The 23,491-nt window shown below is 31.3% G+C and overlaps 1 protein-coding gene across 1 annotated transcript in view; it reads right to left on the bottom strand.

The window, feature by feature from the left end:
* The window catches only part of LOC118187096 (uncharacterized), a 57,941-nt gene that overhangs the window by 15,568 nt on the left and 18,882 nt on the right, over positions 1–23,491 (bottom strand). Inside the window, exons 4-7 of the mRNA XM_085819640.1 lie at positions 23,293–23,357; positions 16,495–16,543; positions 15,270–15,372; positions 4,801–4,904 (exon numbers count right to left, since the gene is read on the bottom strand). Of these exons, the coding sequence (XP_085675766.1) occupies positions 4,801–4,904; positions 15,270–15,372; positions 16,495–16,543; positions 23,293–23,357 (321 nt within the window). The remainder of the gene's footprint in view (positions 1–4,800; positions 4,905–15,269; positions 15,373–16,494; positions 16,544–23,292; positions 23,358–23,491) is intronic.

The raw sequence follows: 23,491 nt of genomic DNA on the forward strand, positions 1-23,491 counted from the left end.
TCATATTTTGTGAAAAATCAATCTGTTTTTATGGTATTTTGTAAGATGATTCCCTGCCCCTCCTTTTTTTTTGGAACTAAAATTATATTCTTTTAAAGTTCATTAAGGCTGGATTTGAGTGTATGTTTCTAAGGCAGAATTGTGCTCTTCATACATTGAAAATGAATGTAATATATCGGTTCTTTTGCATTTGGCAACACACCAAAACATCAGATCATGAACACCTACTGGAAAAAAAAAAAAAATGTCTCAGATGATAAATGGTATCTCAAGTTCCAAACATTCAATCTAGCAACATGTAATATTTGAAGGTGTTTTCAGGTAACCTCTGTGTCACATAATTAATACTCGGAGACTTCTGAAAACATCATTTTAATATTTCCCATTTTTCATTAGTGACTGGCACCAAGTGACTTACAAGATCATGAATGCTGCTATAGAAGAAATAAAGGCCAGACTGAGTTGCTCAGGATGGAGTTGACGCTTAGGATCTTTTTTGTTACCTTTCTAGGTAAAACCATAAGCTAGGAAATGAACAATGAAGACATGTAGAATTTACTACAGGAACATAAAAATGAATTTAACATGAAAGATCTAATTTCAGAAGCAGCATTAAAAGGTGATTTGGAAGAAATGTTTTCAGAAGAGTAATAATAATAATAATAAACTAGTTCCAAGATCTGCAAAATTTGTGCAAAATGGGATAAAGTTTTCATATAAAGATTTTGTCCTGATAAAGAAGTAGTAAGCTTCCAACGACAGTGCTATGTCTAACTTTTAGAAGCATTTCAAAGGCAGCAGCAAATTACACTGGGAAAATTTTTGAATAAAACACAAGCCCAGTGGGTCTCAAAAAAGTCCATTTGTGCTTGAGACGAAGAAAAGATGCTGTTGCTTAAGAAAGTTAAACCAATGTTTTTATGGAAGGAAATTTTGCATCCAAACAATATCAGCTTCCTAAGCATTTTTCACTAAATGCTGTAAAGTTTATATAAACAGTCATCTGTTGGTTCAGGGATGAATTAAAAATTGTTTTAGTTCATGAAAGGCCTTCAGAAATTAAATAAATTTGTGAATCAAGGTTTCACTGTACTTCACTTTCATTCAATAGGAGTAATATCACCAAAAAATATTCATATAAACAGCAGCATTTGATTACTTGGAAACATACCTATTTTTACACATTAAATATTTAAAACACAGAATATTAAATGGAAAAAAATTTAAGCTTGATCTTATTTTAGACAATAACAAAGAGCTTAGATAACACTTGTTTTCAAACATAAGGAAGCATTCCCAAACTTCCATTTCAAGATGGCCACTGCTCTGATAAGCTGTTTTCCATTCCACAAGTTCTTTATTTGTTAATGTCTTTTGTATTCATATCTTGCTCACTTAGGATTTTTATCATAAGTGAGCAAATCCTTGACAAATTATCATTTCTATCACTTTCATTATGAGAAAATTTTGAAAAATATTTGCACGAAAATATAAAAACAAAAGTAAAATTTACTACATTTACTATCACATCTATACATATGTACGACACAATGCAGACTAACATGAAAATAAAGTGCTTTAGATGAAAACATCACATCATGCTTTTGCACGTGACTGGCAGCAAACATGTTAAGCTAAAAAAATATAAACTTGATTGGAAAGAGAAAATGTGAAGCCCTAACATAAAATCACATGCAATATAAAACAGTAATTCTATAAATTTACAGAAAGAAGTCTGAAAGAGTTAGGTTTATTACTTAGTAATTTAAGCTAAAAGATGTAATAACTGAAACAATATGACTTATCAAAAACTCTTATGTGTGCCCCACGACTTTCTTGTACGGAATATTAAATTATACCCATTTTTTCTTGCATTTCATTTAAACTTATTGGATTGAATTAAATCTACTTCGTCGACAGCGCATAAACCACAAGAGAATAAATGCACTCTTTAAAATAATCTATATTTGTTTACCATAGTGACACTCTGGCACTAGGTTCACTTAACAGCTTTATATTTTGTTCATATTATAACTCAGAATGCACAAAATTTATATTCTTTGAAGAATTACCTAATCGTTGCCACATGTCCCATTCAAATACTATAATAAATCTAAAACAATGTATAAAAAAAATTAAGCAAACAAAATAAGAAACAGTTTTTCACAGACGATTCAGTATTTCTCATTCAATTAATTCAGTTCTCACTTTGCGACAAAGTAAAAGTACATTAAAACTCAAGATGTATGTATTGAAAATTATGAAGTAATTCTTAAACGCTTATTTCCTCAAATAAATTCCAGAATGGATTAAGCATGATTTAATTCGCAATAATAAAAGAAGGCGTTATCTTTGTTATTGCGAAGCTTACTTTCTCTAGATTGGCAACAAATCTACTATTCTGCTGTTTCAAATGTAAACAAGCAATGGCCACCATGGAAAGAATTATTAGGCTTAGTGGCACTTAAAAAAAACTTTTAAATTGTTGATAATTCTAAAAATATTGCATACAGATTTACTAAAGGCATAAAAACCTTAATCGGAAGATAAGAATAACATAATTCAATCATTTTTAAAGCAAAAAATGCACAATTTACAAACATACAAGAATAAAAAAACTGAGATCACTGAGCCGAATAACAGAGTGGATATATATACATATATTTTTGGTGCAGCCGATTGCAACCAAAATATGAGGTGCACATCTAACATGTTATAGCAGTCCTATATACACACAGACGCCATAAAACATTCTCTTCAGAATTCATTTTAAATTAGTTTTACAATTTTTTTGGGGTAAAAGAGTCCTTTATTCTGTCCTTCCGTACAGATGTCACGCAAAAACATTGTTAAATTGCATTCGATAGTGGTGAAAATGGATATTTGCGTTGAAATATGATGCCTGAAACTTTTCGCAATTACAATACTTCCTTTTTACTTTGTACAAGGAAGTAAAAAGTATTTATACTGAGATGTAGGATTATATAATTTCTTATATTGTAACAATGAAGCTTTTGAACATACTTTGTATTTCTGTGAAAGCAGAAAAAAAAAATATTGTCTTCTCTAGTCTCCTCGGGAATATACATGTTGCAAATTTAGCAGTATCCCCCCTTTCATTTTACTGAGTTCTATTTTTTAAAAATAATATTTCCCTTTTCAGTGTATCAGCTTTTTGATATGCTCACTAACATTTCTGCATTTCATTCACTAACATTCATTCAAGGATTTTTTTTACTGTACATTTTTTTTTATGTTGTAATATTAGCGCAATTTTTGGAAGATGTAAAAAATACACTACCTAAAAAACTTTTCATATTTTTTTTATTATTAAAATGCTAAATAAGGTAAGAAAAAGTCTAACTATGAATTGCTCTATGAATAATAATAAAAAAACCACAATGTTTTACAAAGCAACATTTCATTAATATAAAGATAATTTTTTTTTTATATTCATAAAATATCCATTTAAATGTTATTCCATTTTAAATTCATCACCGTATAGGAATATAAAGAGTTTTTCTGCAACAGCACAAAGTAACATTATATTAAAAAGATTAATTGATTAAAAAATAAGACAAAATACACTACTAATAATAAAGGAATAAGAATTACCAACAGCAAAGTAAGTACAGTCAAAAGTTGTTAATTCGGACACCCATAATCTGGACCTTAAAGCTACAAACTTTCTGCGCATGCGTCACGTTGACACATGCGCATAGGCGTTTACGTGCGCGCTTAAGACCTTTACAGCTGCGAATATGCTTGTGCGCATGCCCATAAAACGTTTACGCATGCGCGTTCAATGTATAACGGATGGTGTAAGCTAAGCTAAAATTATCTAATTCAGTTAATGTTGCAGATTGCGTTGTTCCTTAATCTTCGAATTGGATCCGGCTTATTATTTTTTGCAGACTGTTAGAGCAATTTTATAAAAGTAAGCTTAAACTTATTTGATTATATCAAATAAAATTTCCAATATATATTTGTTAATATGTAAAGGATCTAAAGCGAAAGTATGTTTCGAAATCCAAAATCTGTTTATCAATTTCACGCTGCTCGGCGGGGGGAACGCCGCGGCACGCGATGAATTGGAAGTTGATCTGTCAGCACTATTCTTATATTCAGGGCAGATATTTTCATTTTATTTGGCTTATAATTCCTTACTAAGTGTAGTATTTCATCTCGATGTGCTCTGTCTTTGATATGATTTAAAACAAGTTCCTCGTCATTATAATTCGCTTCCAATAGTGAAGAAAGTAACAGAGGTTATTGAAAACGAAAAAATTTCGATTGACAAATTGGTCGGTATTCTCGACACAGCAATTATAGGACTTGAACAGCGGAACTTTGTAACTAAACAAGAAATTATGTCTGTTTAACAGAATTAAAGAGAAAGTATTATCACATGAAACAAAGCAACTTAACTTACATTGAAAGAAATGTTTAATAATGTAAACAAATAAATATTAAGCTTTTTCTTTTTGTAAATTTTGATACCCTTTAGATGATAATTGTTCTTTATTTCATAAATTACGGTTTCATATTTTTAATTTTGTAATTTCTGCATGCCATCTTACTAGATTTAAACTGATGATCTATAATACGGAAAAATCGATAATCCGGAATCGCCAAAGTCCCGATGAGTCCGGATTAACGACTTTTGACTGTATATACACCAACAGCAAAGTAAGTATATACCTCATTTCTAAACTCAGCAGCCACATTCTTTGAAATTATATGACAAATTAAATTGTATTTTAGTAAAGCATTCAAAAATATTTATTTTCCATCAGATACCTGATTTGCTTCTTTGGGATTTAAATGGTGACCAAGAACATTTTCTTTTAAACCAAAACCATCTTCTCGCATCTGGCGCATTAGTTCCATAGGATCCATTGAAGCTGGAAAGGAGTTTAAATGGTCTAAATCACTAAATATTAATATATATTTATAGCTAGTGTCAATTGTAAAGCATATTTCTGTAAAGCAATTGTAAAGCATATTATTGTAAAGCGTATATTAAGAAACAACAACAAAAAATATGAATAAGCAGTTTTAATATACTATGATGAGGAGATATGAAATAAAATAATGCATTGTATTTTTAGTTAACTTTTAACATCAAAACATACGTACTGTGGTCAGATCGTTTTGAACCTGTAAGACTTTTCTTCAGTAATATAAATATTAACCTGTGAGCGATTGGACCCAGCCCGACTAGAGAAACCTTTCTGAAAACGAGCCTATTTTCCCCAAGTGGTTTTGGTTCTGTGTAGTCTCTTTGAAGGCTATCCTCTTCATATTTCTGAAGTTTTTTGCCGGAAATTTGATTCGAAGTTTTGTTTTGATAGGATCGGGTCTTTCAAACCAGCACGCCTATTCACACTGCTGTAATGTAGTTCATTTGTGGTAGCACAGAAAGCTGCAAACATGTCGCATAATCAGAGTGGTAGCTAGGGTTTTCAGCGCCCAAGGGACAACAGAAGATTTCCCACTCAGTTTGGCGCCTCTTGGATTCTGCGCCCGAGGACAGATGCCCCCCTTGCCCCCCTCTAGTTACGCCCCTGTGCATAATTTATCCTATAAGGAAGAAATGTTACGTTTTCAAAAATTATTAGATGTATCAACTGTTGAAGACTCCATTGAAGAAACTGACGATGAAAGTTATAATGAATTTTTCAGTTCTCATGATACTGATTCCGAAATCGAGATGCATTCTTAAAATGAAAATGAGAAAAGCCTAAAGCTCATGTCAGAACTCCTTCTCATAATATTATTACTAAATTGCCTGGAAACATCAGTAAGGCAAAATATGTGTAGACCCAAAAAGGAATCGTCGGAGCTTTTACTAACAAATGTTGGTGAAAGTCATCAGTTATACAAGTATTTATGTTGCATACATTTCAGCTCTCAAAGAGAGAAAGATGCTCATCACACAACTCTAACTGAAATTCAAGCTTTTATAGGTCTTTTATACTTCTGTGGCATAAGTCCTCTCATGTAAATGTATGGGATCTGTGGGCAACAGATAGAAACGGCTTCGGAATTTTCCACAAAACTGTTCTACAAACGATTTTTTTAAATCAAGATGCCTGCATTTTGATGACATAGGAACTCGCGTCATCAAGAAAGAATCAGATAAACTTGCACCTATTAGAGTTTTTTAAGATTATGTGAATAACTGCCAGAAATATTACACTGTCGATTAGTTCATTGATGAAATTACACAGTCGGTTAGTTCATTCAATTGATGAAAAATTTGAAGCTTTCTGAGAAAGATGTTCTTTTAGGCAGTACATTCCTAATAAACCTGATTAATAACATAATAAATTTCTAATAAATTCTATATTAATAGAATATCATTTTTTATTCCTTTAAAAAACATTATTTCGTAAAAAATATTATAGAAATTGAAATTAAAATTTTAATTTTTATAGTTTGCATATTTTTAAATTTTAATCATAAAGTTTTGGCATAAATGTAACACTTTTACCTGAAGATGAAAAGCTTCTTCTTCAAAAAACATGAGCCTGGTCTTTTGGACCCAGGGCGATCCCTCGTGTAACTCAAAAGAGTGCTTTTTTATTTTTTAAAAATTATTTGACTTTTCATCATGGTTTAACTCTTTGAGAGGCAGGAAAATGCAATTAATTCTTTCAGCAAAACTCTTGTTTTATTTATCAGGTGTTACAATGAAATTATTTGCAACAATTACACATATTTTGTCCAAGACGCGTGAAAAAAATGACCCCTTCTCATGGTTAGTGTCAGTGACCACCACCCACAGAACACATCCCTACAAATCAGTCTTTATGGTACTCATGGAAACAGTTTTATCTTTTTCAAGCAGAGTGCAACTTTGTATGTGTTGCATTCCCACACTGTTCTTACAGGTGCTGCAGAGTGCACATCGTTGTGATGTTGTTTTCGATAGCTGATGCTTATATTCTTGAAGACGAATTGCTGCATCAACTACTGGCTTATGTTTCTTTATTGCCATCTAGTGAGCTACAAGGGAACTTCAGAAACAGTCAGTCTTGAAAAATACTCACACGAGTGAGTAAGACGTTCAATAGAAAAGATGGTTACTGTAAGTAACCGCCACCCTTCAAAGAGTTAATAAACAAATAACCAATTCAATGTTTTTTTTTTAATCTTAAATTGAATTTAAATGAATATTTGTTATATTTAAAGAAAAATAAACTTCCATATCCTGAATTTTAATAAAAACACACAATTAAATATACATAATTAAACACAACATTTATGTAAATAAAGTTTAAAATAAAAATTATTTTCACTTTATTTTGCTTTTACAGTTTTCCATTTCATGCATTTCTAAACACCCATACACAACTGCAATCAGAGGAATTAGACATTTTTAATCTTACAGCAATATTTAAACCTTTATTTGACGGTTTTAAAAAAAACCTATCATTTTTCAATTTTCTCTTTCTTTTAACCATCCAAATTTTCTCAAAATTTATTTGATTGAAAAATCATAATTCATTACTCAAATGTCAGTCAAATTTTTCTTTACAAATATGATAAAACTAAGATTGAAATAAACCTTTAACGAAGAAAAATCTAGAAAGATATAAGGATTTTTCTTAGATTAAATAAAATGCACTTTTCGTATAGTAAGTTCTTATACTGCACTGTAGGGTGCAAACATTATTTAGCAGACCTGTCATATTTTACAAAAAATCATATGTTATTACAGAAAGATGATGAAATTTAAAACCTGATTTTCTTTATCTTCATCACACAGCTTCAGATTATGAATAAGCTCTCATATTTTATGTAAAATGCTATGGCATTCTAGAAAGATGCATGCTAATTTGAAATCTGGATGTCTTCTTTATACTCATCGCATAACGCAGATTGCATGTCATAACTGCAACTGTAATTCAGATCTTCTTTAAAGTCATTCTCACCTATCTTTAAACACATCAACTTTGTTTAACCATTTTTTTCCCATTGTTCCAAAATCTAAACAAAAAATATTTATTTACTTAAAATAAAGCAAGGGCTACTATTTTAATCTACAAGAAGATGCAAGAGTTTGCAAAAGAAATACATATGCAATCAGTGTTATAGAATAGTTTCTTCTCATTCTAGAAAAACACACTGAACTCAAATAAAGCTTTTAGTGTCATATTATTAAAAAGCCATAAAACTAAATAAGACTCGGTGATATTTCAAGAGATGGTAAATTTAAATTTGCTTGGGGTCAAAAAGGACCACACAATGCAAATTATAAGTAAAGACAAAACAAATGAGGACTATATGTTTAGCTTATTACTGACTGATAACATTTTGAGGAATGGAATTCAAGGCTCAATAGAACCCAGTAAAGACTTTGTAGATCAATGAGTTTTTTAATGTGCAAAGGTTAGGTTAAGTTAGGGTAACTGATTAAGGCAAAGCAACTTTGAGTCACGAGCTTTCCTGCCTATGAGAAGGAATGACTTTGTGGAGGACTTTTTAACTACTCGTGTTCACATTACCCATAGGTAAAACATAACCATGAAAATTAACCATGCAGCCAACCCATTTGCTGGGATTTGATCCCAAGTTCAACTACCAGTGTTCAGCAATTTTACCGCTTAGCCGTTGGTCGGGCTCTTAGGCATGTAAAGATAATCTGGTTACAAGCATTCATGTCTCGTTTGTTTATAGTGGTTCTAGTTAAAACCTAACAAAACTAATGTGTAATTTCATTCAAAACTAATGTGTGATTTTATTCAACTACTCAAATTAAACAAAATACTATTTCATATTGAATGGGACACAAATAACAGAATAGTACAAATTGTGTATTGAAGCTACAATTGTACAAGTTTTATCTGGCAAAGCTACAATTACACAAGTTTTATCTGGTTATGAAATTGCTGGTAGAGGCACTGTTAATCGAAATAGCATCGTACATGTTGCAGAGTCTATATCTTTTTGGGAGCATAAACTGCAGATCCCACTGAAGAAATAGTGAATTCTCGTTATGCCTTTGAAGAACAGAAATTACGGATGAAGGTTTAAATAACCTTTTTATTTGAACTAACATAACAAGATGCACTTGCAATTCACCACCACTTGCAGCTAAATTGTTTGAACAGAAAATAAAACTGTAAAATCACAATAAATTAGGATGGCTAAACGATTGCCTCCTTATTTATCTAAACTGCTAAACTGGCTGCACACAGCAATGCCAAACCTAGATCAATCATCTGAAGAGGGTGGCTAACACCAACAAGACAGTTATTTGAAACACGCATCATAAACTTCAAACTAACTCCGCTACTACTCCTCACGAACTCTTGAAACTGCAGCTTAATACTGTTTCTGAACACATTTAGATTTTGCATACGACGTCATTACAATTTATATTCCAGCAAGAAACTGAAATCAAGAGGAAAGGGAAAGTCAAACTAAAAATAATTGGCCAGGATAAAATAAGACCTTTACAATATTAAAATAAAATTTCCATTTAGACAACATTTTCCCCTTTCAAAGCAATCTCAATAATTAAGTGGTTATTCCATTCCCTCCTTTTTCTCTAACTATAATGCTTGGATTCTCCATAGGTTCAACTACCAAGTAAATTTCTTTGATGTCAGTTTTATGATTCAGTCTAAATTTAAGTACCATATTTTAATTTCTTAAAATTTAACAAATATTCTTTATAGATTTATCCTAGTGGAAGGGCTAGCTGCATAGATGTTTTCATGGTTTTCGCGGTATGTAACATGAATACTTGAAAGCGTACTGTGCTTTGGAATATGCCAAATCATAATCTTTTATCATTGTTAAAAGACATTTTCATATGGAATTTGGAAAAGAGCCGCCATAACATCACAACAACAAATGGTGGGTTTTAAGACATGGATTGCTTATGTAAGAAAACCAGTCTAGGATGAACAGCGGCCAAAATGGAAGTGGGTGAAAAACTTCACAAAATATTTTTACGAAGTCCTATAAAATCAATGCTCAGTCCTGAACTCATGCCTCATGTAACAGTGAGGCATGTGTTACACAAACATCTGCAGTTCTGGCCATACACATAGTGCAGACATTAAAACCTTCCAACAAACCAATGAGTAACGCTTTCTAAGAGAAATTACAAGATAAGCTAGAGGTAGACATTTTACCAGCAGACTGTGTTTACAGATGAAGCTACTTTTCACATTTCTGGTATACGATTCTGGAGCATGAAAATTCCACAGAGCATAATGGAACCAGCATGAATCTCAAAAGGTGTCTGTTTTCTGCACTATTTCCAACAGTTGTGCTTTTGGTCCTCTTTAGTTTATGGAAAAACTGATTAACGGGTGCATTTACCAAGATATACCATCAGAGTTGTTCCCTCAGTTGGGGTAAGAGGTTCCCCGCTTCATTCTCCAGAAAGATGGTGCTTCACCACACTGGCATAAAAATGTATGCCAGCACCTGAACCCTAGCGCTGGATTGGCCGTGCTGGGTCAAACGATAAGCCATTGTTTTGTTGGCCACTGAGATCTCTAGATCAAACCCCCTTGTGATTTTTTCCTATGGGGTTTTGCTAAAGACGAAGTGTTCGTGACCCCATTTCCCAGGACTTTGGAACAACCGAAACTGAAGTACTTGAATCATGACAAGAACAGGAGAACTGCAGGGATATTTGCAATACTACCGGAAGGGCAGTATTCTAAATATCTCTGCAGGTACTGCAGGAACATTGTTTTATGCAGTACTGCATAAAACAATAGTACTGTTCTGTTATCTGACTGGGTCCAGAGATGTATGTATGTATGTATGCATGAATGTACATATATATATGTATCTCTGTGTGTACAAACTTATATACGCACATACATACACTTCTGAATCCAATCCTGATAACAGAGGAGTATTAGAACATCTATAGAAACTTGGATAACTATAGTTTCACTGTAAATTTGATTTATCAAAATAAGGTAATTGCAGTGTCCACAGGTATTTTTTTTGTGCCATTCAATATGAAACACCACGTAACTGTGTTGTATAAAAAAATTTGAAAACTGATATTCAGCAATCCTGTTTATCAAGAGTTGGTGGCTTCAAAAAAAGAAAACATTTCATTTAACCATAGCTAAATTAATTAACTTTGACTGCTTTACAATGAAACTGATATGAAACCTCCTGAGAGGTAGATTTTGATTAAAAATTTGTAATACATTAACTACACGAAAAAGATTAATGGATTCCTCCCTTTTTAAAATCATAATCTTAAACCTTAATGTGAATACTAACATTTCTCTTTCTTCTACACTACAATCAGTTGGTCCTAACTGATGAACCTTTATATATTTATTTAATTTCTGACTTATGTGCTTCCTAACATTTCTGGGATTTAATAGCTTAGCAAGGGAAAAAAAATAAAATACTAAAAAGCAGTACCTAGCTTGAGATAGTGAATGGACTACAATTTCAAATCACCATAGCTCCTCCCCCCCCAAAAAAAAAACAGTATGGCTCTGTCAATGTTTTTCAAAGAAAGAGTTTAAGAGTTTTGCCTGCCTAGTTTTTATTTATTTATTTATTTTTTTATTAGAAGACAGCAAATCTTGTGCCAGCAGAATCCCTGATCTTGATTTGAAGACAAGTTGGAATCAAGGTGCCGGCCTGTTCCTGAGATGGAGATGCTTCTCATTCAAGTGTGCTCTGCTGAAATGGGTGTAGATTCTTTTAGCAGTCAAACTCAGTTGAAAATCTCTTTTTTTCATAAAGGGTGAAAACTACCACACTCCAATCGACACAACAAATGATGCGTGAATTTCCAACATCCACATTAAGAACAAACTAATACAAAAATTTCTACTTTTCCCTTCCCTTAATTTCAACTTATTTGTCTCCTATGGCAACCTACTCCAATAACAGAGTAACCTTTTTTTTTTTCCTCCTAAAATCTTTCCAACTCCTGAATAGGAAAAGTGCTGGAGAAATCATAAAAGACCTGTCAAGTTTGCAGCTTTGAAAAAAAGTCAAAATTTTGGTCTTTAATGCTTGGAACATTTTTTGCCATTTGTTATAAAAAATAAGGCAAAATTTGTCCTTACAAAGTAACTTGTGTGTGTGTAATTATTTTCAGAGGTCAACATGAACGGTTTCATAATATTATGAAGACAGAATTCCACAGAGCATAATGGAACCAGCGTGAATCTCAAAAGGTGTCACATTTAGCCTTTTCATGTTACTATTTGTGTACTGCTTCATATAATTCATTAAAAATTTAATATTATATACAGGTAGAAGTTCATGTTTTTTAAATTTCCAAAATTATTTTTATTATTTAGAAGATACAGAAGTAGGATAATTACCACACTAACTAAAAAAGCAAATATCAGAAAAAAAATGTTTACCTTGTGGAATGTTATTAAAATTTTCTGTTCTAGATACTAAATGCAAAATAATAGGTTTTTAATTTTTAAATATTACTCTATCCCTCCACTGGAAAATATCACACAATGGGCTCTGAATATTACATAATATTATGTAAAATATGATACTGCAAAATATGGTACTTAGTAAAAATGCCCATTGTACATAAAATTTTGTAAAAATTCAAACTAATGAAAATTCTGCTGCAAAACCTGCATCAGCTGAATTTTCCAAGGCTTCCATGGCTGAAAGAATGTTTCAATATTTTTCTGCTGCTCTTTGCAAAGACATATGTATATAAAAGCATTAAAAAATTTTTGATTTATTTCATGTCACTAGAAAAAAGTTAACTATTTCCTTGACATATTTATTCAAATGTTTTAATTTCAAATACAGATTTATAAATACTTACTCAAATGCATATGTGCATTATGTATTTTATGTCAATTTATATAATTAATACATAAAATAATAATAGTAATAAAAGAAAACTTAACTGTTTACTTTGATTTTTTAAAAGAAATTTGCACATAGAAAATTCTAAATCCACGATCTTAGTAAACATTTTTTGCGCTTTTAAAGTCTCTTTAAAGTACTTTACAGTTTATATGCTGCTTTCAGTTCTTATTCTATCATAATTAAATACTTCATTAGAATTTTTTTGTTGAAAACCTGCAGTTGATTTAAAGACCATCTTCAATACTTTTCCGATAAGTAATTTTGTTTAAGATATAAATCACCAGCTTTTAAAACACTTTCTTTCCTGACACTCCAAAAAGCTTACATAGTTAGTTGGCTTTGTAAATAATTATGGGAACATGACTCATATTCACATTATATATTAAGAAAACCATGAAAATATTAGTCAGAAAATCAGCACTGCTTGCACTAATGACTATCAAAATGAAATAATCTATATTGCACAGTGAGACACCTAGCATATTATTTCAATGATGTGCAACAACTTTTTGGTCTAATGCAGCAATGGACCATAAATTTCAGACATTTTGAAAAAATTTGAAAGACATTAAATATAATTAACACTTATCAACTAAACATGATATTATTTCATTAGATATTTTTACTAGATATCAAAATAAACTTTTTTTTATAATGGAAATTTGATTATTATGAATAAATATTATTTGTGTTATACACACTTGCCAATGAATTAAAACCCAAGATCAATATTTTATTGGCCCACTTTTGCACGGATAATTCCTCCCAGGCGAGTGCTGTCAGATGCGTATTTTCACCATATCCCACACAGTTTTTAGGCTATGCCATGGCTAGGAAAGGTGTTGGAAGTCAGACTAATGTTCAGGAAACCAACTTTGAACACTTCTGGCACGATGTATAGTTGCATTATTGTCCATGAAATATCTGTTGCCACCAGAATAAAAATGCAACATTGCATGATGCACTTGATCTGCCAGTATATCTAGGTATCTCATGACTGTTTGTTTACCCTCGAGGAACACCAAGGCACCACTTCCATGACAGCAGAACATGCTCCATATCATGATACTCCCAGCAGACCCTTGCATAGTGTGAGCAAGGCAAGATGGATTCATGGGGTTCTTGTCAAATTCGATGTCTTCCATCAGTGCAAAATAAGGTGTAGCGTGATTCGTCCAACCACATTATTCATTTCCAATCTTCAGATGTCCAGTACCTTCTTTCCTGACACCACTGCAAACAAATCCTTGCATAAGCTGAAATCTGTTGGGAAGAGCCTTTGTTGACGATCTGTGTCAGTTGAAGAACGGTAGAATCCCTGTTCTACCATAGAATTCATCGGAGATGCCGACGATCCTGGAAAATTGTGCTTGAACCCCAGTTACATCTTCTAAAGGACTGTGGATTATGATTCCCACTTTTGAAAACCTTTGATATTCGAGAGCCCAGTGAGATTTGTTGTCTTTGAAAGGCCCTTGCTAAACGGGCATCAACAATAAGCTCTTTTTCAAATGGTGAAAGATCTGCCATTTTTCCCATTTTAATTCAGTGATCATGAAAAGCACTCTTACACCTTACTTTACTAGAATTCTAAACACTAACCACATGTAATGCATGTATATATATATAAAAATTGCATACTTCATCTATAGTACATATTCAAATGAAAATCTCAAAGGTTTCTTTTAATTCATTGGCCAGTGTGTGTAACAATCTATTAATGTCATTGGGTGTGAAACACATTTTCAACATTTGCTGATTGATGAAATAGGTTTTTTGATTTCCAGGATGTGCAGTCTGGCAAAGTATAGAATACTGCATCAGATTATTATTTTGCCTGGCTTGTTTTTCCACAGATATGAACTCTGATAAATAAGAAGGCATCTGACTTCTTTCAAATAAATTCACAGTTCTTTTTCTAGCAATCGATCAGCAGTTATTAACATTACATTTCTATCATATATCTTACATGACATAACATTTCACTGCCCAGAAGTTAAAATATTAGCCTTTTTTGGGGGAAGAAGAGCAAAATACTATATGCTTGAAAATAATGGACTGCTTTTGTTTCAGTTTTCAGCAAATGTGGTAAACAGATAATGCAAAAGGCAGTAAAAATTAACCTGAGACAAACAGATATTTTGGCCAAGAAAATGATACAAATAGATATGTTCTTGCTCTCATTGGTTTAAAGTTCAAATTGGGGGGGGGGAGAGAAGCCTTCCAAGGTTTTCCTTAGACAGAGGGGCAGAACTCCACTTTCTAGAAAAACCAAAACAGCACCTTGGGTTGCTAAATGTTTGCAAGAATCAGAGTTGTGGATGGTATTTTTGGTCATGCATCAGTGGATATCAGCTTATACACAAGAACTGGAAATTTCATGGTATACATTATTAACATACATTACTTACTTGTGGGCATTGATGATGTGCTGGCTTGACTAAATAATGGGCATTCTTTATCTGTGTTAATATGGCCCCACTTATGGCATTTAATACAACGGACATTCCGCACCTATATAACATTTAAAATATTTTTAGTTTAAACATAACTTTTAATAAATTTTTTTGAAACAGATTAAATTAGGTATTGGATTACAGTTAAAAATATATCTTTAGGGATGCTTACACAGACGGCCTACATTTAACATTAAACAGAACAAGATTATTAAGAAAGTTCTTGTAACTTTGTCTTCTAACTTATTGATAAATATATAACTTCCAAAATCATTTTCAGAGTTAATGTCTACGAAACTTAAGCAAGATAATTAACATCTATATACAGTTTATGTGATACTATGCAGATCATCTCCAGAGAAATCTCTACAGTATCACAATTTTCTCTTGAACTTTTAAGATATCCAGAACTTTTTCCTAACATATAAACATGTTAGGATACAGGTTTCACCTATTTGCATAAGCTTGATGAGCGATTATGGGATATTTAAGGAAACTTTACAATAGCTGTTAACATATCCATGAATGCAGTGCATGCCCGAATGGAAATTTATATACACTTCTGAGACATGTAACTATCTATCACAATAATATAGAATGATTCTCACATGTATACAATAAATGTGTTTCTTGTCCAACAATAGCTGATGTCAAGTTTCATCCTGATTAAACAATTTTTCTATGTGTACAGTTTTTTTTATGCAAATTGTATTTCTGGAAGTTATACATAATGTATCAACTATATATTTAAAATACTATATCCTAATTAACGTAGCATAATAGAAATGACAAAATACTGCTACATAATTACAAATGGACTGATAGGAAACTTAACATTACTAAAAATTTGAATATTTGCATAAAAATACGATTGTTTTTGGATGACTACAATAAGCTTCTTAGTAACTAACTATGTAACATTTAATGCAAATTTATAATCAGATTCTTATACTTATTCACTACATCTTTTAATCAATAGAATATTAAAACCAAAATTAGTTGAGAGTGAATAAAAATCTTATTTATGCTGACAACTGAGACTACATATCCAAGCAAAGTATTATATATTAAATACTACCACACTACAAAAAATTTTCAGTCTAGTAACCATACTGTCCCAAATAATTAAACAAATTCTATTAATCTGCATGTCAAATATCATATGAATAATGAAACTTACTGGTATACCAAATGGTTGATCTTTAATATCTGCATTTCCTTTAGCATAACTGAAAGATAATGAATAAATGTTGAAATAAAACACTGAATATATATAATATTTCACAGAACAATAAAAACAAAGTTTTAAAGTACTAAAAAGGCCTAATACAAGTGCTTAAATTGCAAAGTAAGAAATAAAATTTATTTATAGAAACAAAAATATCTATAAATATATATAATATAAAAAGGAATAGTAAGAAAAATCATTATCTTTAATACTATTGAGGGAAAATATTTAAATTACATGCAAGAGCATACTAATAGGCATTAATTAAGGTAAATTAAAGTATTTGGTAAAAACATAAAAAATCAAATTAACTGTAAAAGACTAACTGTTTTAAAGAAAAAAAAAAAAAAAAACATTAATGATTATTATGCACACACATAATTGTGTGGATAAACTTAGCAATGTACTATTTGCAGATTTAAATCAAAATTATCCCACTGAACATAGTTACATTTGCATAAAAAGCTCTGCAGATCTCTTTAGTGATCTTAACTCTTTAGCGGTCTTAGTAGTTTAACAAGTTCAGCTGAAATGAAAATTATGTTGATGGGGAAATATAATCCGATTAATTTAAGTTTCATTACATGATGATAATGCATGTTTTTTTAAAGATTTTATCATTAAAATTTTTTTGTAGCAAATTTTCATCAATACTGAACAAGAACAACTGCATTTGAAAGACTTTTCATGATATTTTTATGCTCAAGTTTTATTTCTTTTGTACAAAAGGCCACTTGTGTATTGCACATATTTTTCGCATGCAATTTACGAATTCCTGTTTAGTGAAATAACAGTAAGCAAGTATTCCGACTCATTATTATTTCAGGATTTTAATGCAATATAACATTTACAGAAAAGAAATCAGTTTCATTAATCTTCTCCTTAAAAGCCTAAGAAATATTAAAGAATTTCCTTATTTTTTTTGAAAAATACTTGGCTGTATAGTATGATATATTAAAAATATTAATCACCAGTCAAAAGATATTTTCATTCACAATATATGATATGGTAATATATATGATATGGTGCATCAGAAAAATGTATGCACAGTTTGAACTGCAATAAAAAATTTAGTTTCCAACCGACAAGGTTTTCTGGTAAAGTAGAGCTACAGTCCAGTATGAAAAATAAGTATACTTTCTGGTCCTCTTCAGCATCCCTACATTTCTCAGTACTATAAAATTATGAGGGTACACTTTTAATTTTTAGAAACTATTTATTTACAATCTTAGAATGTATAATCACAGAGAACTGCAATACCAGCATAGTTCTATTTTTCAATCTCTATCCAAAGTGTTGCCAATTACAAGTTACTAAATATTAAATGTTACCATTTACAAATTATTAAATATTACATCTTCCGTTTTTTTAAAAAGTTCAAAAGTTTTAACAGTCTAAAATCAGTCCAAATACCTGGCCGGCTTTCTAATCAGTCTCCCACTTCTAGTTCTTAGCTCACCGTTCCTTGTTTCTGAGTTAGCAGAGTTTGGTAGTTGATCTTCTAAACTTTGCCCTTGAGAATATCTGGAATCATATCCTTTTACATCTGTTTTCTGTGTATTAACTCCTTGTTCTGTTCCTCTGATATTCTCATCAACAGCTAAACTGTTTCCTCTAATATCTTTTCTATTTCTTCTCAATACTGATCCACCTGATCTAAGTATATATGATCTAGGCGTCTTATGCACTTCTTCTACAACTGCTGGTTTCCAGCGATTATCTTGATATACCCGAACACAATCTCCTTTATTTAGCAATGGTAATGTTTTTGTATGACGATCATAATATGACTTCTGTTTAGTTCTTTCTTGGTTGATTTTTTCTTTTACATTTCTCACAACTTGAGGTTTAAGTAATTCTTCAGATGTAGGAAGAATCGTTCTTGTTCTTCTACTCATAAGTCGTTGAGCTGGTGATCCTAGCATCTCATTAGTTGGAGTGTTCCTATGAGCTAACAATGCTAAATAAGGATCAGCATGATCTGCTTGAGCTTTCTTTAACAATTTCTTCGCCGTTTGTACTGAACGCTCTGCTAATCCGTTCGACTGTGGATGGTATGGACTGCTTGTTATATGTTTAAATTGGTATTTCTTTTCAAATTCTGAAAATTCTTTACTTGCAAACTGAGGTCCATTATCAGATATCACTATCAATGGTATACCGTATCTTGCAAAATGAGATTTCATGTAACTGATCACTGTCTGACTTCGAGTATCTGGTAGTTTGCAGATTTCAAAAAAGTTGGAATAGTAATCTACAATTAATAAATATACATCTTTGTTAATCTCAAATAAATCTGTCGCAACTTTATACCAAGGTAAATTGGGAATTTCATGTGGTATCATAGGCTCTCTTATGTTTTTGTTCTGGTATTCATTACATATAGAACATTTTGAAATTTTATCTTCTATCTGCTTGTTCATAAATGGCCAAAACAAAACATCTCTAGCTCTTTTCTTACATTTTTCTATACCAAAATGACCCTCATGAATTAAATTTAACATTTCCTTTTGCATAGATAAAGGAATAATTACCCTTCCTCCTTTGAAAAATAAATCATTTTCCATTGTCAACTCATCTCTGTAGTCCCAAAATACTTTGACTTGAGGTTCTACTTGATGTTTCCTTTCTGGCCAGCCTCTCAGAATATATTTCTTTAAGCACTGTAGTGTAGCATCACATTCACTTTCTTTCTTTAATTCATAAATTTTGTCATCAGATGCTGGAATCAGTGTACAAATTTCTGTATCTTCATCATTATCTTCTTCTGTTGTATTCAAATATGCTCTACTCAAAGTGTCTGCTATTAATAAGTGTTTCCCCTTTTTGTATCGTACATCTAGATCATATTTCTGTAAATTTAACAGCATTCTTTGCAATCGCTGTGGTGCTTTAAAAAGAGGTTTCTTAGTTATGCTTTCTAATGGTCGATGATCAGTTTCAACTGTAATACGTTTGCCATATATATATTGATGAAATTTAGAACATCCAAAAGTAATAGCTAAAAGCTCTTTTTCTATCTGAGCATAATTTTTCTGATTTTTTGTTAGAGCTCTGGAAGCATAAGCAATTGGTTGGTTTTCTTGTAGTAAAACAGCACCTAATCCTTCAGAACTTGCATCTACTGAAAGAGTTACAATCTTATTAACATCATAGAATTTTAATACGGGTGCTTTTGCAATCAGTTCTTTAAGTGTTTCGAAAGCTTTTTGATGCTTTTCAGTCCAGTGCCAGAGGACATTTTTCTCAAGTAACTGTCTTAATGGTGCAGTAATAGTAGTTAAGTTAGGAATAAATTTGGCTAAATAATTAATCATTCCCAAAAATCTTTGTAGCGAAGGCACATCTGTAGGTTCTGGCATTTTAACAATTGCTTCCACTTTAGAAAAATCAGGTTTTAGTCCATTTTCACTTAACTCGTGTCCTATATAATTCACACGATTAACTTTTATTTTACATTTAGCCTTATTGAACTTCAAATTATTTTCTCGTGCTCTCTGGAGTACTTTTTTAAGTCGTAGCTCATGTTCCTTTTCATTAGATCCCCATATTAAGATATCATCTATAATACATTCAACACCATCTAGACCTTCTATTATTTGGCTTAATTTTCTTTGGCAAATTTCTGGAGCTGAACATATGCCAAAAGGTAATCTTTTAAATTTGTATCTGCCAAAAGGTGTATTGAATGTACACAAATTACTACTTTCTTCGTCAAGCTGGATTTGCCAAAAAGCACTATTAGCATCTAAAACAGAAAATATTTTTGCGTTAGGCATTCTAGTGACAACTTCGTCAATGGTTAACATCGGATAATGTTCTCGTTTTATAGCTTTATTTAAATCTCTAGGATCTAAACATATTCTTATTTTGTTCGGTTTGACAACTGTAACCATTGAATTTACCCATTCAGTTGGTTCTCTTACTTTCTCAATAACATTTAAATTTTCCATTCTTTGTAATTCTTTTTTAACTTTATCACGTATAGCTATGGGTATTTTTCTTGGAGGATGAATGACTGGCGTTACATCTTGTTTTAACTGGATTTTATATTCTCCATTCAAACAACCTAAGCCTTCAAATACATCTTTGTATTCCTCCAGTAAGTCTTCAGTGTAAACAGACATTACTTTCTGAATCAAACCTAGTTGCAAACATGATTTTAATCCTAATATAGAAGGTACTTCTTTGTCAATAACTTGGAATTCCACAACATAATTATTTTTTCCATATTGGCAGTTAAGTACTACTTTTCCTAAAGTATCCATTTTATTCCCAGAGAATGTAACTAATCTTTTAATTTCAGACTTCTGTATCGGAACATTTAGCAATTTCAGTTTGCTTTTAGAAATAACATTGCACATTGCTCCAGTATCTAACTGCAAATTTAGTTTACTTTTATTTACATTAACGTCAACAGTCCATTTCTCTTCCTTGTTATCTGAATTAAGGTTTAATGTGCCAACATAAAATTCTAACTCTTTCTCAGAGTCATGATTTATTAATTTAATTTGTCTATCTTTTTTGTTTACCTTGACTGCTTCATTTTTTATTATATAGCTTTTACACTGACTCGCGAAATGATTTGCCTTTTTACATTTATGACAGATTTTTCCATATGCTGGACACATTCGATACTCATGAGATGTTCCACATTTAGAACAAACTTTTGTCTTTTGTTTATTGGTATTTACCTCTTTGTAGGTATTCTTATTATATTTACTTAGTTTCTTTTTCACTAAGTTTACAGCAGTTTCCTCATCCTTTATGATTTTCATTTGATGTGCACTTATTTCAGCAGATCTGCATATATCAAGAGCTTTTTCTAATGTTAATTCTGTTTCATGTAACAATCTTGCTCTCACTATATCATCTTTAATACCACAAACAATTTTATCCTTTATTAAACTATCCGTTAATTGTGCAAACTCGCATGTTCTAGCTTTATTTCGAAGATCAGTTACGTATTCATCTATGGTTTCTGACGCGGTTTGATTTCTAGTAAAGAATAAATGTCTTTCATACGTAATATTTTTCTTAGGAATACAATATTCTGTAAATTTTGTTTTAATTTCACTTAATTTAATTTCTTTACCCTCTTCTATAGGAAATGTATTATATATTTCAAGACCACGAATTCCTATTACATGAAGAAAAGTATTAACTCTTACCTTCTCTTCTTTATTATGTAATCCACTAGCTACTTCATATATTTCAAATGATTGCAGCCATCTCTGCCAATTCGAAGCCAGATTTCCATCAAATTTCATCGGCTCTGGTGGTTTTAAACTTTCCATTTTGAAAGCAAAACACTCCTGACACCATATAAAATTATGAGGGTACACTTTTAATTTTTAGAAACTATTTATTTACAATCTTAGAATGTATAATCACAGAGAACTGCAATACCAGCATAGTTCTATTTTTCAATCTCTATCCAAAGTGTTGCCAATTACAAGTTACTAAATATTAAATGTTACCATTTACAAATTATTAAATATTACAAGTACGAGTCACGTTTGATTCCATACTTCTGCCTGAATCTCATTCCAAAGTGTGCCATGGTTACGTGGTCTATGATGGTACACTTCATCTTTGTCTATGTCACATAAAATAATCGAGCAGCGTTAAGATCTGGAGAGCGTACAGGAAACTCGATTGGTCCTCTACATCCTAACCACTGGCCTGGTACATTCTGATCCAAATATTCTCGCACATCCTTATAATAGTGCAAAGAAAAACCATCTTATTGGTAATAAAATATGACATTACAGAATATGAGGGAAAATGGAATTAGCAAGCATTGTTAGGTACTTTGCTAAAATTACATAACCTTCAAAACAGAAAGGTCCAATGATTACATTACAAAACAAAACCACACCACACTTTTACACCAGGCAAATTCATAGCCTTATTAACAGTAATGTGAGGATTATCTTCAGTACATACAATTATGCCTATTGACAATTCCATTAAGTTTAAATTGCACTTCATCCAGTGAAACAATGTTACCCATAAATCCTGGTTCACATATAACCATCTCCTGAACCCATTCACAAAATTAGACCCGAATGCCATCACAATGTGTCGTAAACCATGTAACCTTGACACACTTTGGGATGAGATTCAAGCAATATGCACAGAAATCCCATTGGATATTTTGATGCAAAGTTACGGAATCAGTCCTGAATGTGTCGATGCAGAAATGTAACGATGTTGAAGATTACCGTTTGAACATTTATTTTAAACACCATTTCGAGCATTCAGTTTGACCAGAAAGTATGTTTATTTTTCAAACTGGAGTATAACCTTACGATTCCAATAAATTTAACCTTTTAAGTTGAAAATAAATTTCCCACGAGAGTATAAAGTGTGTATACATTTTTCTGACGCACCTTGTATATATATACTCGTATATTGTTAAAATATATCACCAATGCAGCATCCAGAAAATTTAATACACCATATTTTGAGATACATACATAAAAATTTCAAGAATTATTAAAAATTCTTTTTCTTTAAAAAGAAAGGGGGGAAGCAAATAAAATACAGAAGCCAAAAGGATCACAATAAAACATATAAAAATACATCACATGAATATGAATTTATCAGCTACTTTTCAGTGAAACAGAGATGGAAAGCAAATTTTTCATAAAACAGTTATACAAAAAAAAAAAAAAAAAAAAAAAAAAAAACTTTAATTAATAGAATATTATTCAAATGTTCATAAAAATACAAATAACCACTTACTCTTCTCTTGGGGCATTGTACTTTCTTTGCCATTCAAATTTATATTCAGGTTCATCATCTTCTTTCTACAGTTATATTAAAGGAACTCAAAAATAAATAAATAAAGGAAAAAAAAAATCATTGATAAAAATAAACATATTCTAACATAATAAAAGAAATTAAACTATTAGCATTAATATCTGTATTTTGTATCAATTCA

Source organism: Stegodyphus dumicola, chromosome 6 (genome assembly GCF_044657685.1).
Source record: "Stegodyphus dumicola isolate Sdum_Otavi_A_Nest chromosome 6, ASM4465768v1".
NCBI classification, from domain to species: Eukaryota; Metazoa; Arthropoda; class Arachnida; order Araneae; family Eresidae; genus Stegodyphus; species Stegodyphus dumicola.